This window comes from Artibeus jamaicensis, unplaced genomic scaffold, assembly GCF_021234435.1.
Source record: "Artibeus jamaicensis isolate MK-2021 breed Jamaican fruit bat unplaced genomic scaffold, CSHL_Jam_final contig_332, whole genome shotgun sequence".
Taxonomy (NCBI): domain Eukaryota; kingdom Metazoa; phylum Chordata; class Mammalia; order Chiroptera; family Phyllostomidae; genus Artibeus; species Artibeus jamaicensis.
In genome coordinates, this window is record NW_026521788.1 from 23,707,318 (window position 1) to 23,722,268 (window position 14,951).

Sequence of the window (14,951 nt, forward strand, 5' to 3'; positions counted from 1 at the left end):
AAAAAAAAAAAAACACGGAAGTCCACTCCGGAAGTGCGTTATCCGCGCCTTTCCGCCCAGGCCACGCCCACCACTGCACGGGCGCGAGCACGCCGACATCTTTGTCGGTGTGTGCGCGACCGCTCGGGCTGGCCCTGGGGGCGGGGCTGTAGGGAAAAGGGCCAAAACCGTTGAGGTAAGTTGCTGAAGGCTCGGGGACTGTCAGGAGCTTGGTGGAAAGGGAGTTCATTCTTGGGAGCCTACCTGCAAACACTAGAAAAATGGAGAAGGTAGGAGAAACCGGAGCTTGCCGCCGAGGGCGTGTAATAGGAAATCTCAGGCCCCGACGGGTTGGTTGCGCATGCGTGCCTAGTATTGGCGCATGCGCGGCGGCCCCTTGGGAAGCCGAAGGGAGCTGGGGAAGTGTCGTTTGGAATTAGCTTGGGAACCTCTGGCGATCTGACCCCTTCCTATTCCATCCCACCTGGTTTTAGCTGCAGCACCTGTTTTAAAGGTAATCCAGCTATTTACGTGGGACACAGTGGAACGATTTGTTGATGAGGTTTAGTGATCGCTTATAATAATTTGCCATTGTACCACGGTACCTCTTTTAGCGTCTTTTGACTGAGACTTTTTTAAAAGAAAGGAGACTTTACAAACAAAATAGGCATATATCTGCCGGGAAGGAAAGTAGTTTATGAATACGAGGTGCTCTTTGTAGTATATAAAGTAAATATTTAGTCATCTTAATGTGAACACAGCCATTCTGTTACTCCCCCAAGATAGCATTGCTCTCCTATGAGAATCTGTTTTGCCAGTAGTCCCAGCTTCCCTGATAAAACCAAACCCCAGATTATTTCATCAGTATTCATTCAACAAAAATCTTACTGAGCCACCCACTTGGGCATGGCAGGCTAGTAGAAGGTTATGTAAATAGAGCCACAGAATGAAGCAGAAAAGAGAACAGTAACAGACCAACCCTCATGACGCCAAGTTTCTCTGTCACCTTCATAACCTTTGCTGGGCTGCTAGCCCTGTGTTCTGTCCTTTATTCGTCATTCATGCAGGAAACATTGTGGTCTAGGTGCTGTGCTAGGTGTTATTTTCTACTTGGCCATGTTGACCAGAATTCTGTGCTATGGCTTGAAGGTGAAAAACAACTCCCTCCCCCTTTCCTAGATTACAGGATTTTTCCTAAGATTATGCACCTTAGAATGGAAGTACGAAGTGCATCGATGGAGGGCATTTTCCTCTTCCTGTGCAAACCCTTCTTTTCTCCTCTAGGAGTTTGCTGACCCAATGTCAAATTGAGAATTAGAGAATTGGAACTTTTCCCATGAGTGTTATTACAACATCATACATATGAAAACTAGATCTGCATAGGAAAAAAAGGTTCAAGAGTACATATCCATTAGAGATTTGGGATAGCTAATATTATTAAGTATTTACTGTGCCTGTAGCTGTTCCAAATGCTTTAGTTATGTTAACCTTCAGAACACCTTTGAGATAGTTACTAACTACTACTGTCCCCATTTTACAGATGAGGCAGCTAAGGAACAGAGAAGTTAAGTGATTTGTCCTGTGAGTCATACAGCAAAACTGGGACATGAACACAGGCCTAGAGGTTTCAGAACCTGAGCTCTTAACTGCTATTTCACCTCACTTGGTACATGACATGCCAACAAAGCCATTGCTTGAAAAATGTCACAGCAAATAAGCTAAATTCTATGTCTCAGTTTCATGTTGTCACCTATAAAATGGAGTTGGATTAAGTGACTTTTTTTAGATTTATTAATCTTGAGGGGAAGAAGGAGAGAGGGAGAGAAACATCAACCCGGCAAGCCACGCCAGGGCTTGGATTAAGTGACTTTTAAGGAATCTTGTGATTCCTGTGAAATGTTTAGTTTATGTAGTAAACATTTATTTAAATCAACAGCCCCTTAGAATAGGCCAGACATTGTTTGGTTCTGATGATCAGAATGCCTGCCTTCATAGAGCAGTTACAAACTAGGCTTTATCCTAACTCCTGTTACCACCTGCTAATGGCATTCAAAATTCAACCTGAATATTTTTTTAAAGATTTTTATTTATTTAGAGGGGAAGGGAAGGAGAGAAACATCAGTGTATGGTTGCCTCTCATGTGTCCCCCTCTAGGAACTGGCCTACAATCCAGGCATGTGCCCTGACTGGGAATTGAACCATGATCCTTTGGTTCACAGGCCCACACTCAATCCACTGAGCTATTTCAGCCGGGGCTCAACCTAAACCTTTAAAGTTTGAAATTACTTAGGTATGTCTTTCCATCTCAGAAAAAAAAAAAAACCTGCTTGTTTATGTTAAAATTAGCTTTGTGCTCATTCTCCCAGTTTTCAACCCTGATTCTTTTGTGTATTGAATGATAGTAGTAGTTCTGCATTGGAAAAAAAAAAAGGATTAATAGGGAATTTCTTTGAATATATTCGTTTAGAAGTCACACTGTATCTAGCCTTTGAAGCTGTCTTCACTCTGGCAGTCAGCTTGAGTGCTCTGCGGAGAAGCTTGATTTCAAAATACAAAGTATCCCTTACATCAGTTTCCAGTCAGGGCACATGCCTGGGTTGCAGGCCAGGTCCCCAGTAGGGGAGACATGAGAGGCAACCACACATTGATGTTTCTCTCCCACTCTTTCTCCTTCCCTTCCCCCTCTCTAAAAAATAAATAAATAAAATATTAAAAAGTAAATAAAATTTTTTAAGTATCCCTTACATTTGCAACTGAATAAAGCATATATCAGGTGTAGGAAAAAGATTAAAGTCTTAGGTGAGGTATATAAACAGTTCACAGTGGGTTCTATTCGGAACTGATGGGAAGGAAGACTCTCCAAAAGATAGCAATGTTGTCTATATACTTTATTTAGATCCCAGTAGGAGTCCACTTAGAAATTTGGACCTGGTCTATTACTGCTTAAGTTCTTTTTAAATAAATTTTAAGACTTGTCAAGCTATATTTTGAGCCAATATAGTCCAAAGGATTGGATGTGAATCTAACTTCAAAAGGTGTTGCCTCTATGAGTATGAATACAATTTGGGAAGTTACAGAACTCAGAGGAAAAAAGGAAAGGTGATCTAATACAACACTGAAAATGTCACCCTGGCTGGTGTGGCTTGGTTGGAGCATCATCCCATAAACCAAAAGGTGGAGGGTTCAACCCCGGTCAGGGCACATAGCCAGGTTGCTGGTTTGGTCCCTCCAGGGGCTTACAGAGGCAGCCAGTCGGATTGACTGTGTTTCTCCCACATCTGTGTTTCTCTCCCTTCCTACCCCTCTCCCTTCCTTCCCCTCTCTAAAATCAATGGGCATGTCTGCAGGTGAGGATTAAAAAATTTTTTAAAGATTGAAAATGTTATTAATCAGTTTGCATTTTTAAATAGGCTGACATTCTAATTATACCAGTTGCCTTACTCTTCCCACATCCCACTGTAGTATTAATCAGAATTACTTAAAAGACATATAATGAAATGAGAAACCCGGGTCTGCTCCCCTCGCAGCCTTAAATCATCACCGCAAAATTAAGGAAACACAATGGCCAGATTTTCAGAAATGCACAGTACAATTTTTCCCTTGCTAGGAAACTGGGTTATGCATATACCTCATATAGGATTTATATCTGCATAGCTTTTCCTCATTTTTTCAAAAATAAGTTTCAGGGAGGTGGAAGTGGCGAAACAGGATAAGTGGTGGCAGAGAGAGACTTGACTTTGGGTGGTGAATGCATGATTCAGATGCAGATGATGTGCTGTGGAGGTGTACTGGAAACCTGTGTGGTTTTATTAACCAGCGTCACCAAAAGAAATTCAGTAAAAATAAATAAATTCAAACATTTTATAACAAACTTATTTTGCACCTAGCAAAATTAAAAGTTCCGCTGAAATTCTCTCTGGCCATTGCAAGGGAGAATTCATTCTAAAAATTCATTTAAAGTTATTTTTATCTTTTTTTAAATTGAGCTAAAATTCACATAACAAATTAACCAGTAGCCATTTTAAAGTGTACGGCTCAGCCCTGACTGGTGGGCTCAGTGGATTGAGCAAGCAGCCTGCAAGCCAAAGAGTTGCCTGTTAGATTTCCAGTCAGGGCACATGCCGTGGTTGCAGGCCATGTCTCCAGTAGGGGGTGCAGGAGAAGCAACCACACACCAATGTTTCCCTCTCTCCCTCCCCTCTGTCTAAAAATAAAATAAAAATCTTCAAAATAAAAATAAAGAGTATAGTTCAGTTTAAAGTCATTTTTTAATCTAAATACTAAAACTGCACTTTTCAATACGGTAACCACTAGCCACACGTGGATACTTAAATTTCAATTAAAATTAAATAAAATTTAAAATACAGTTCTTAAGTCATACTAGCTTAATAAGCCACGTGAGGCTAGTGGCTACCATGTTGGACAGGCAGAAATAGGACATCAGAAAATTTCTATATTGCAGAAAGTTCTGTTAGCACAGTACTGGACCATTTTTTAAAGAAAACATGCTTTATAGAATCTTTTGTAAATGTACAGCATAAGCTTCTGTGGCAGAGGTAGTATTTTTGTTTTGAACTTTTGCAAGGAGTCATGTATTCAGTTTTCTTCAGCATTTGGACTTCTTGACTTTTCGATAGGACAAGGGATGAAATGCTCTACAGCTGCTCCAATCCTGATTTATGAATTCTGAATTAATTCCCTGAACTACTTTGTTCCAATCTTGGGACGCCACCAAGTGATCAATTTCTGTATTACATTTTGGTAGAAAGGGTGTTTTTTTTTTTTGTTTTGTTTTTTTAAGATTTTATTTATCTTTAGAGGGGAAGGAGAGAGGGAGAGAAACATCAATGTATGGTAGCCTCCCTTGTGTCCCCCTGCTGGGAACTGGCCTGCAACACAGGCATGTGCCCTGACTGGGAATTGAACCGTGATTCTCTGGTTCGCAGACCTGCGCTCAATCCACTGAGCTACACCGGCCAGGGCTAGTTTTTTTTTTTAATTTTAAGTAAAAGGGCCAGTATGTATTTTCTAACCACTTCCCCTTCCTTGGGAACAGAACACAATGTTATTCTGGGATATTTGGAAAATTTTATAAGTGAATTTTTGCTGTGGCTTGGTCAGGATGTATCCAAGACAAACTGTCCTGTGAGGCATGGTTGTCTTATCCTCATATAATTTATTTCCTCAGTCAAATTGCCACCTTGGCACAGCCCCGTCACCCCTCATAACCCATAGGTCACCCCTTATAACCCGTAGATCACCCACAGTCAGTGCCAAGCGACATAAACAGTTTACTAATGGTAGGAAGTAGTGTTTTAAGTAGAAAAACTAAGAATAAACATATCTTCATTTAAAATCCTAAGTGACATTTTGGCCTGGGGCATCAGTAAAAGATTGCAGGAGTAGAGAAGGTAGAAAACAGGGCCCCTGACCAGTGTGGCTAAGTTGGTTGGGCGTTGTTCCACAGAGCAAAAAGCTGCTGGTTCGATTCCTGTTTAGGGCATGTACTTGGGTTACCAGTTCAGTCCCCAGTTGGGGCATGTACAGTAGGCAAGCAGTTGAAGTTTCTCTCTCACATCCATGTCTCTCTCTTTCTCCCTGTCTTCCCCTGTCTCTAAAAATAAATAAAATCTCTTTACAAAAAGAAGGGGGAGCTAATTTTTTACTAAACTTACACTAGCTTTTGCGACAGCTAGAATGAAATGTAGTCAATCTCACTCCCCTAAATTTGCCAAATTGCTGTTTTTTTATCTCTGCAGTGAAGTGAGAATTCTACTAGAAATGAAATGGCTGCCTCTTCATCGTCCTCCTCAGCTGGCGGGGTCAGTGGAAGTTCTGTCACCGGATCTGGTTTCAGCGTCTCTGACCTGGCCCCGCCTAGGAAAGCCCTTTTCACCTACCCCAAAGGAGCTGGGGAGATGTTAGAAGGTGACCTCATGCTGCTTTTTGCTGATAATTGGGTTGAAACCTGCAATGAATGTTAATTGTAAAGACGCTATTAAGTGGATTAGAGAAGAATTTGCCCTGATTTCAGCTCCGCATTTCATCTTTCGTCCCCATTTCAAAATAGTATCTTTAAAACACAGATCTCCAGAATCAGAACTTTGGAGCTGAAAAAAAAATCTTTGGAAATCGAGGAGGTCATCTAGAGTTTATTTAGACCTGGAAAAGGTAAAGTGATTTGACCATGTTAAAAACATTCAGCCCTGGAACCAGGAATTTTCTTGACCTCCTGCTTCAGTTTGCTTTATCCTGGCACCAGCCTGTCTCCCTATGATTAGTAGGTTTGATGTATTTTGTCTTATGTAGTTAATCTTCAGGTAGATTACCCCATAAAAGAGGTTGTGAGAGGAAATAAAAACTAATAAAAACCTACTTTTATAGGTGAAGATGACAGTGCTGGCGCACTGCAGGACAGTGCTGTGTGGCGTTTCTAGCACTAGAGCGGGGATTTGCATCATCCTGCCCACGATCTTATTCAGCACATATTCGCACACTGGCTGGGCAAGATCAGGGCACAGGCTATAAGCATGGATTGACGTTGGTACCTGGAATTCATCAGGTTCATGTCACTTTAGGAGCTACATCAATAAATTCTTAATGGGAGCATAAAAATCACCTGAAGAGCTTATTGAAATCCACATTTCTGGCCCACATTAGAAATTCTGATTAATCTAGGAGGCAGCACAGAAATCTTCATTTTAACTAATACCCAAGGAGTCCATGAAAATGATCCTTAACTATTAAACTACTTATCATACTTTGAAAAAGGTCAGCAGAAAACCTATTAAGAATTCAATATCTGCTTGATTATAGCATTTTTGTGCTTAATTATACATTGATCTTTTTTGCTTTAAATATTGCAAATTTCAGTAAGTATATCTCTGAGAAAGGTGCAAAGTGTAGCTAGGATTTCATTTGTGGGGTCATTTTTATCCATTTATATCAGGTGTAATGAAAAGCAGAGTTATGGGTTAAGCCAGGGCAAATGGAGGAATCATTTTCATAGGGAAATGTGGGAAGACAGATCATAACGCTTTCTAGGATTAGTTCAAATCCTGATTGGTGAAGTAGATGACAGGATAACATGGTAATACATCTGAAATGCCTGTACTTCTGTCTTTGCTGTTTTCTTTAGTTGTGTTACATTCAAGTTAGTGTCACTGGGTCTAGAGATGATAATCAGGGCCTTGCTGACCATATTTGACACAAAGTATATTATGATTTCAATTATATATAGCAGAGACCTGGTAGTAAGGAAGTTTTCCATAAAACAAAAAAATTGGAGGCATTTACATTGTTTAATGAACAACAACAAAAAAATACATTGCTTAATGAGTTTTATAGCAGCAGAAGAGGAATCATTGTTTAACAATGGGCTTTGAGATTAAATTCTAGCTGTAGCAGGAAACTAGAGATACCTCCTTAGTCTCAGAGCTATTAGCATTCTTTGTCAATATACATCAGATTACTTAGAAACATTAAAAGAGGAAAGACTTCTGAGATTAGTCTGAATGTTGATGTTCCAACAGGTTACAGTTCTGTCCGTTTTTATTCTCTGTGCTTTGTGGAGGAATGCATTGGCTTTCTAGTGTAGGATATATTTATATTATTTAAAATCACAGTGTACGGTCTTGATTCTTTTTCTTAAGTTTAAAGTTTCACCCATATTTTAGTGTTGCTTACACTTGACAGAAATGAAAAATTAGGGCAGTTCCTAAACTGCCCTGGTCAAATCAAGATCATTAAATTGAAAAGAGTACCCCTAACTGTGAATTAGTAAGGATGTTAGATTTAAAAGTCATCTACCATGCTTATTATTCAGTTAATATACCATGTACCTAACCATTATTACAATAGTTTTTTTTATTTTATTTTTAGACAGAAAAGGAGGGAGAAAGACAAGGAAAGAAACATCAATGTGTGGTTGCCTCTTGTTCACCCCCAAATGGAGACCCGGCCCTCACCTCAGGCATGTGCCCTGACTGGGAATCGAACCAATGACCCTTTGGTTTACAGGCTGGCGCTCAATCCACTGAGCCATACCAGCCAGGGCCAGTACTTTAATTGAATATGAAAATAGAGTAGAAAGACTTGCCTGTTCAAAGGAACAAAAACAATCAGGAATCTAGGTTGGATGTTGTTTATAATTTTAACAGGTTCAACCTGATCTGGTATCCTCCTAAGTCTAGGCTAATAAACCCAAATAACCTACAGTTAACCTTGTGAATTAACTTTTTTGTGTACTACCTGCTCTCTGACAACAGATACCTAGCATACACAGTATACAACAATTTTCAGCATTCTCCTGCCCTTGGCTAAGATTGTCCTCACCCAATTATCAGTGAGCAAATTAGACACTGCCTTTCAGGGCAGAATGGCTGGATTTTAGTGACATTGTAGGCCACTGAAGTATAAATTATCTAACATTGTTTAATTTCCTATTGTGAAGTAATTATCCTTTTAAATGAATTTGTTAGCATCTTACTTATTGGAGTAGCAGTGGTATTAGATTTGGATAATTTACTGGAGTTTTCACTATTTATAACCTTTGCTTGTCTCTGAAGAGGAAAGCTGATGTATTGCTACTTGGTGTGTTATAAAGGGTTTGATTACAATTTCTAAATGTAAGACAGATTGCCCCAGGCTGACTCCTCTCTGGACAAATTCCAGGCTTTAGATGAGTACAGATATCACATTTAATAGGATGTGGCTAAGAAGCAGTGGACTTTGTGGTTAATGCAGAGCTGCAAATCAGCAAAAGTGTATTCCACAGGCATATATAGTGGCAAAGGCTTATAGAAAGGCATATGAGGTGCCATTTTGAAAGATTAGCTTACATCCTTTTGCTTGGAAGTTTATTACCAAGGGAAATATGCAAGTGTTATAATTTAAGCATTTTATCCTATAGTGCCAGTGATTAAATATAACTAGAAGGTAGCACTTCCAAGAGCTTCCAAATACATCTCAGCCTGATCCTTAGGGCCCATAATCCCCACTGCCTTGTTTGAGATCCTAAAGTTCAGCACACTTCAGGATCACACCAGCTGAGAAGTGAGCTCTATGCTTTACTATTTCTAAAATAAAACGTGTTATAATTTGACTCTTTAAGCAAGAATATGAATAGATTCATGAACACTGGTATATCTACACAGAAGAGCCGGAATCATTGGTGTCAGATACTCACACAGTTCCTCTTCCTGTACTGGAATTCACTGTTACTTGCAGCCCAATTATCTAAAACTCTCAGTGATACCATCAGCTTACCTAGGCCTTTCAACTGGATAGTCAGTATATTCAGTTAATTGAAAATAATTTTTTGCTCAGTATAGGTGATCTACTCACAGATGACTTAACATTCAGCCAAAGGAATGGGAGTAGGAGGAGAAGATAAGGTCATATCCCATATAGTACAATATGTAGAAAAGAGGTTGAGCCCTGGCTGGTGTGGCTCGGTGGATTGAGCGCAGGCCCGTAAAGCAAAGGGTCACTGGTTCGGTTCCCAGTCAGGGTGCATGCCTGGGTTGCAGGCCAGGTCCCCAGTAGGGGGCATGTGAGAGGCAACCACACACTGATGTTTCTCTCCCACTCTTTCTCCTTCCCATTCCCTCTCTATAAAAATAAATAAATAAAATATTTTTAAAAAAAGAATTCTTTTCGTTTTTTAAGCTTTTATTTATTTATTTATTTATTCTTGTAGAGAAAGGGGAAAGGAGAAAGAGAGGGAGAGTCCTGGCTGGTGTGCCTCAGCTCCCTCCCTTTCTCTAAAAATAAATGAAATATCTTTTTTAAAAAAGGAAAGAAAGAAAGAGCAGGAGAGAAACATCAATGTGTGGTTGCCTCTCACACGCCCCGATCTGAGGACCTGGCCTGCAACTCAGGCATGTGCCCTGACTGGGAATTAAACCGGCAACCCTTTAGTTTGCAGGCCCACGCTTTATCCACTAAGCTACACCAGAGCCCACACTATTCTTAACATCTCCCTATCTGTTTTATACCTACCAATTATGCTCCTTAATCCCTGCACCTTCCCCCAACCCCATATTCCTCCTTCCCCTCATAGCTGAAAACCCTCCAAATGATCTCCATATCTATGATTCTGTTTCTATTCTGGTTGTTCGCTTATTTTGTTTTTGTTTTTTAGATTCAGTTGTTAACAGGTGTGAGTTTGTTGTCATTTTAATGTTCATAGTTTTGATCCTTTTCTTAAATAAGTCCTTTTAACATTTCATGTAATAAGGGCTTGGTGACAATGAACTACATTAGCTTTACCTTGTCTGGGAAGCACTGTATCTGTCCTTCCATTCTAAATTATAGCATTGCTGGATAGAGTCATCTAGGATATAGGTCCTTGCTTTTTATGACTTTGCATACTTCTCACCAGTCCCTCCTTACCTGCAAGGTTTCTTTTGAGAAATCAGCTGACAGTTTTATGGGAACTCCTTTGTAGATAACGCTCTGCTTTTCTGCTTTTCTCTTACTGCTTTTAAGATTCTCTCTTTATCTTTAACCTTTGACTTTTTTTTTAAATATTTTTTTTAATTTTATTTATTTATCTTTAGAAGGGAAGGGAAGGAGAGAAATATCAATGTATGGTTGCTTCTGGTGCACCCCCTGCTGGGAACTGGCCTGCAACCCAGGCATGTGCCCTGATGGGGATAACCTCACATTTTAAATATGATCTGCCTTTGTGTGGTCCTCTTTGGGTCCAACTTCTTTGGGACTCTGTGCTTCCTGGACTTGTATGTCTATTTCCTTCACCAAATTAGGGAAGTTTTCTTTCACTGTTTTTTCAAATAAGTTTTCAATTTCTTGCTGTTCCTCTTCTCCTTCTGGCACACAGATATTGGCATGTTTAAAGTTGTCCCATATGTTCCTAAACCTCTCCTCATTTTTTAAAATTCTTGTATCTTCTATCTGTTCTGGTTGAATTTTTATTTCTTCCTTTTGTTCCAAATCGTTGATTTGAATCCCAGCTTCCTTTCTTTTGCTGTTGGTTCCCTGTAGCTTTTTCTTCATTTCACTTAGTGTATCCTTCATTTCTTCCTTTATGTTATGGCCACACTCAGTGAGTTTTCTGAGTGTGCTGATCACCGGTGTTTTGAACTCTGTATCTGATAGGTTGGCTATCTCTGTTTTGTTTAGTTCTTTTTCTGGGGTTTTGTTCTGTTCTTTCATTTGGCCCATATTTCTTTGCCTCCTCAATTTGGTGTTTTCTTATTCTTATTTCTTATTGTTTACCATGACTTCTGCAATAAGGTCTACCTTGTGTGAAATTCAGCATGGAGCCAGAATGTGTCAGTCCTGACTCCTTGTCACTTAACTCCTGGCTGACACCCCAACGCGTGACTGATGGGCGAGTACTTGGCACCTAGTAGCGCTGGCATGAACTGTCGTCAAACAAAGAGCTGTGTCCTCTCCCTCCATTTGTTTTAGGACTTTTGCAGTAAAATACCTTCTCCAGATGGTTTGAGCTACCCTTCTAAAAGTCACATTTTGCAACATGAACTCTTTGTCTTTTGGGGTGTGTTTTGCTGCATCAGCCCTTGCTGACAGGGAATAACATGAACTCGCTTGTATTTCACAATCACCTTCCAAACGCCGTGGTGACTGGTTAGCTGCCTTCCCGGTGCCAGTTCCTGGCATCAGTACAATGCTAGGTTCTAAAATTGCACTATACTCTTATCGGCATCCAAATTTCAGTGTTTTGGTTCAGTTGGAAAATCAAGGTTACAATTTGCGTTGACGGAATGAGATTTCCCAGCAGTGTTTTGTCATGACCATAGTGATGTCATTTGATATACTAAAAAATCAACAACGGCTATTTTTCCCTCAGCTTACTCTTTAGAATGAAAATGACTTAGAGCTTTGGCATACCTTTGTATTTTGATAGCACAGTGGTCACGTGGCCAAACATGTCAGCCGTCCACAGTGTTTGCCTGACATACAGAATAGAAGAACATTAAGAAATTATCAGCCCTGGCTGGTATAGTTCAATGGATTGAGCACAGGCTGTGAACCAAAGGGTCACAGTTTGATTCCCAGTCAGGGCACATGTCTGGGTTACAGGCCCAGTCCCCAGTGTGGGCCATGTGAGAGGCAACCACACATTGATGTTTCTCCCCCTCTCTTTTTCCCTTCCCCTTGCTCTAAAAAAAATAATAATAATAATAAAAGAAATTATCAAAGCTCTGACCAGGTAGTTCAGTTGGTTAGAGCATCATCCCAATACACCAAGGTTGTGGGTTCAATCCCCAGTCAGAGCACATACAAGAAACAACCAATGAGTGCGTGAATAAGTGGAACAACAAATTAATGTTTCTCTCTCCCCCCGCCCTCCCTCTCTCTCCCTCTTCCTTCCTCTGAAATCAATAAATAAAAACTTTTTAAAAACTATTAGGTTTGGGGATAGGGGTGAATGTTGACCAGGACATGAGACTGAGGTTTCTTGTTTGTTTTTTTAAACACTATTTTTAAGTTCTTAAACAAGTAGAGGAACTATTTTAATATTCTAGGTATAGAAGAAGTAGCTTTTATAACAGACCAGTGTTAGTTCTAAATGAAACAGAAGCCCTCTTTGTAAACACTGAAAAGTAGACCCTGAATGTGGAAGCGGGGAGAAGAATGGGCGTGCCCGCTCGGTTGCCAGCAGTCACAGTGCCCTCGGAGCAGGTGAAAACGCCTTCTCTCTTGTGTGCAGATGGCTCTGAGAGGTTCCTCTGTGAATCTGTTTTCAGCTATCAAGTGGCGTCTACACTGAAGCAGGTGAAACATGGTAAGTACATGAGTGTTGTGTACTTAACTGTGAGAAGAAATGTTTGGGGGGCGGGCAGGTAGAGGGGGCGTCAGAAAGGTCAGTGTGCTTTGTGACAGGCTTCTGAAACTCAGTGAGGCTGTTTAAGTGGACTTGCTAAATTACCTGCAGACAAGAACATTAATCCTTAATCCAGACATAATGCCCTCATTAAGGCTTAAAGTTGCCGTCAAAATGTTTTCTAGGGGAAATGCTTCCTACTCTTGTGTTTTTCTCCCTTCCTTTCTGAAGCCTTCTTTTACCATTCTCCTCCACTGGCTGTCACCATCACTTCATCTTCAAGTGTGTAACACCTCATGATTTACCTGGTCACGGGGTAAAGATCCCGGGAAAACCTTTTCTGTTCCATCTTGCCTTACCAGGCCTCCATTTATTCATCAGGAAACTGTGTTCCCCCACCGGACCATTTCACCATTGAAGTCACAATGTCAGAAGAGCTACAATTGCCTATAACCCTAGGATTTTAGTACACATCACTGTGGCATGGAGGATGCCACGCCACTACTTTAAAACAAATTAAGTATTCAACCCTGGCTGGTGTGGCTCAGTGGATTGAGCACTGGACTCAACCCAAACCAAAGGGTTGCTGGTTCAATTCCCACTCAGGGCACGTGCCTGGGTTGCAGGCTGGGTCCCCAGTAGGGGGCGCATAAGAGGCAACCACACATTGATGTATCTCTCCCTCTTTTTCTCCCTCCCTTCCCCTCTAAAAATAAAAATCTTTAAAAAAAATTAAGTCTTCAACCAACACAGAACAAGACCCCATTGCTAGAATATTGAGGAAAAATCTCCTTATAGAAATGGCTTTTAAACCAATCACTATGTTGGTGGACGGTGGCTGTCTCATGGGAAATGTATTCACTGTAGTACCACCTTGACTCTTTACAGATCAGCAAGTTGCTCGGATGGAAAAACTGGCTGGTTTGGTAGAAGAGCTGGAGGCAGATGAGTGGCGGTTTAAACCCATCGAGCAGCTGCTGGGGTTCACACCCTCTTCAGGTTGACCGTGCCTCCGGTGTGCACAGCAAGCGCAGGGCCAGAGAGGGCCTCCTGCACAGCCCGCGTAGCCGTGCAGAGACTCACAGCCCCATGGCTGGACTGCTCGTTCACATCAATACGTGGTTTCTCTGTAGCTAACCACAAGCAACAAACATTTAAATGTGTCATCACACAGCGAAAATTTGTGTTTATTTGTTTATAAAAAGCATTGAGAATTACATTAAGACAGTCTGCATCAGAGACCCAGGAGGTTTGTGTTTAAGAGATTTATAAAACTTCACAAGCCGGGTAGATCACATGCTGGAACTGGCCGACTAAATGGCTTCCGGCATTCATGCAGTGCATGGCATCCTCACCAGTCAAGTCTAAGTGAGGATCTGGAATCGTAAAATTCAGCATTTCTGACCTGAAACACTTTTTTGCAGGTGAGTGTGATTTCAACTCAGGACCTGTCTAAATGTGGAATTTTTAAATGATTGGCTTTTTTTCCATTTTTAGACATGTAATTCTACAGATTCTAACTTTTTCTGACCTTCTACATGTGCCAGTGCTGGCAAAAAGAACTGTTTTTTGAATATTAAGGTGCATGTAAGAATCAAGTAATGAGCAAAACCCTTTAAACACAGAAATCCTGAGTTCCTCTTGTTGGTGGGGTCAAGCAGTTCTGTAGCAAATAAATCCTTTGAAAGAGCCCCAAATTGGTTTCTTTATCCTTTCAAAGTCTCAGGGATTTGGGATGAAGGGAAAAGGTCAGATTATTTTTTATAAGAATAAAATTTGAAAACCCTTTCTCCTAAACAAATGATAGATTTGCTTTATCTAAGGAATATTTGTCTTTATAAAAGTATATGAATTTATCTTATCAATATCTAAGTAGGTTTTTAAATGATAGAGAAAAACCCAAAAAGCTAAAAGATATCCTTTGTTCTCCCTCATGGAACCCAAGGTCCACACTGCACAATTAAGAGAATCATATTTATTAGATTTTATGCAAATTTTGCCTCAGAAACATTTGCCTTTCTCCTCATTAATAACTTTTACTTGACCTGCTTTTAGAGTTGTTTCTTTATGAATAAATATAATCCCAGTATAATCTGGCCTTAATCTCAGGAGTTTGAAGTGTTTAATACACACTACCTGACAGGGAGGTAGCGACCCC

At 40.4% G+C, this 14,951-nt stretch overlaps 2 protein-coding genes across 5 annotated transcripts in view; one reads left to right on the forward strand and one right to left on the reverse strand.

Annotated features, from left to right (window-relative positions):
* Positions 1 to 348, reverse strand: part of ASCC1 (activating signal cointegrator 1 complex subunit 1) — a 114,793-nt gene extending 114,445 nt beyond the window's left edge. For both annotated transcript variants that reach the window (XM_053663949.1, XM_037130555.2), the window contains exon 1: positions 244 to 348. The gene's annotated coding sequence lies outside the window, so the exon portion shown is untranslated. The remainder of the gene's footprint in view (positions 1 to 243) is intronic.
* Positions 62 to 14,490, forward strand: ANAPC16 (anaphase promoting complex subunit 16). 3 transcript variants are annotated; one of them, XM_037130558.2, is made up of 4 exons: positions 62 to 175; positions 5,739 to 5,907; positions 12,680 to 12,754; positions 13,682 to 14,490. In XM_037130558.2, exons 2-4 carry the CDS (start codon positions 5,766 to 5,768, stop codon positions 13,795 to 13,797), a joined length of 333 nt encoding a protein of 110 aa, XP_036986453.1. In that variant the 5' UTR covers positions 62 to 175; positions 5,739 to 5,765; the 3' UTR covers positions 13,798 to 14,490. The 3 variants fall into 3 exon arrangements, with proteins under 3 accessions (XP_036986453.1, XP_036986455.1, XP_036986454.1); XM_037130559.2 differs by lacking the exon at positions 62 to 175 and adding an exon at positions 369 to 493; XM_037130560.2 differs by lacking the exon at positions 12,680 to 12,754.
* The last annotated feature ends 461 nt before the right edge of the window (positions 14,491 to 14,951 follow it).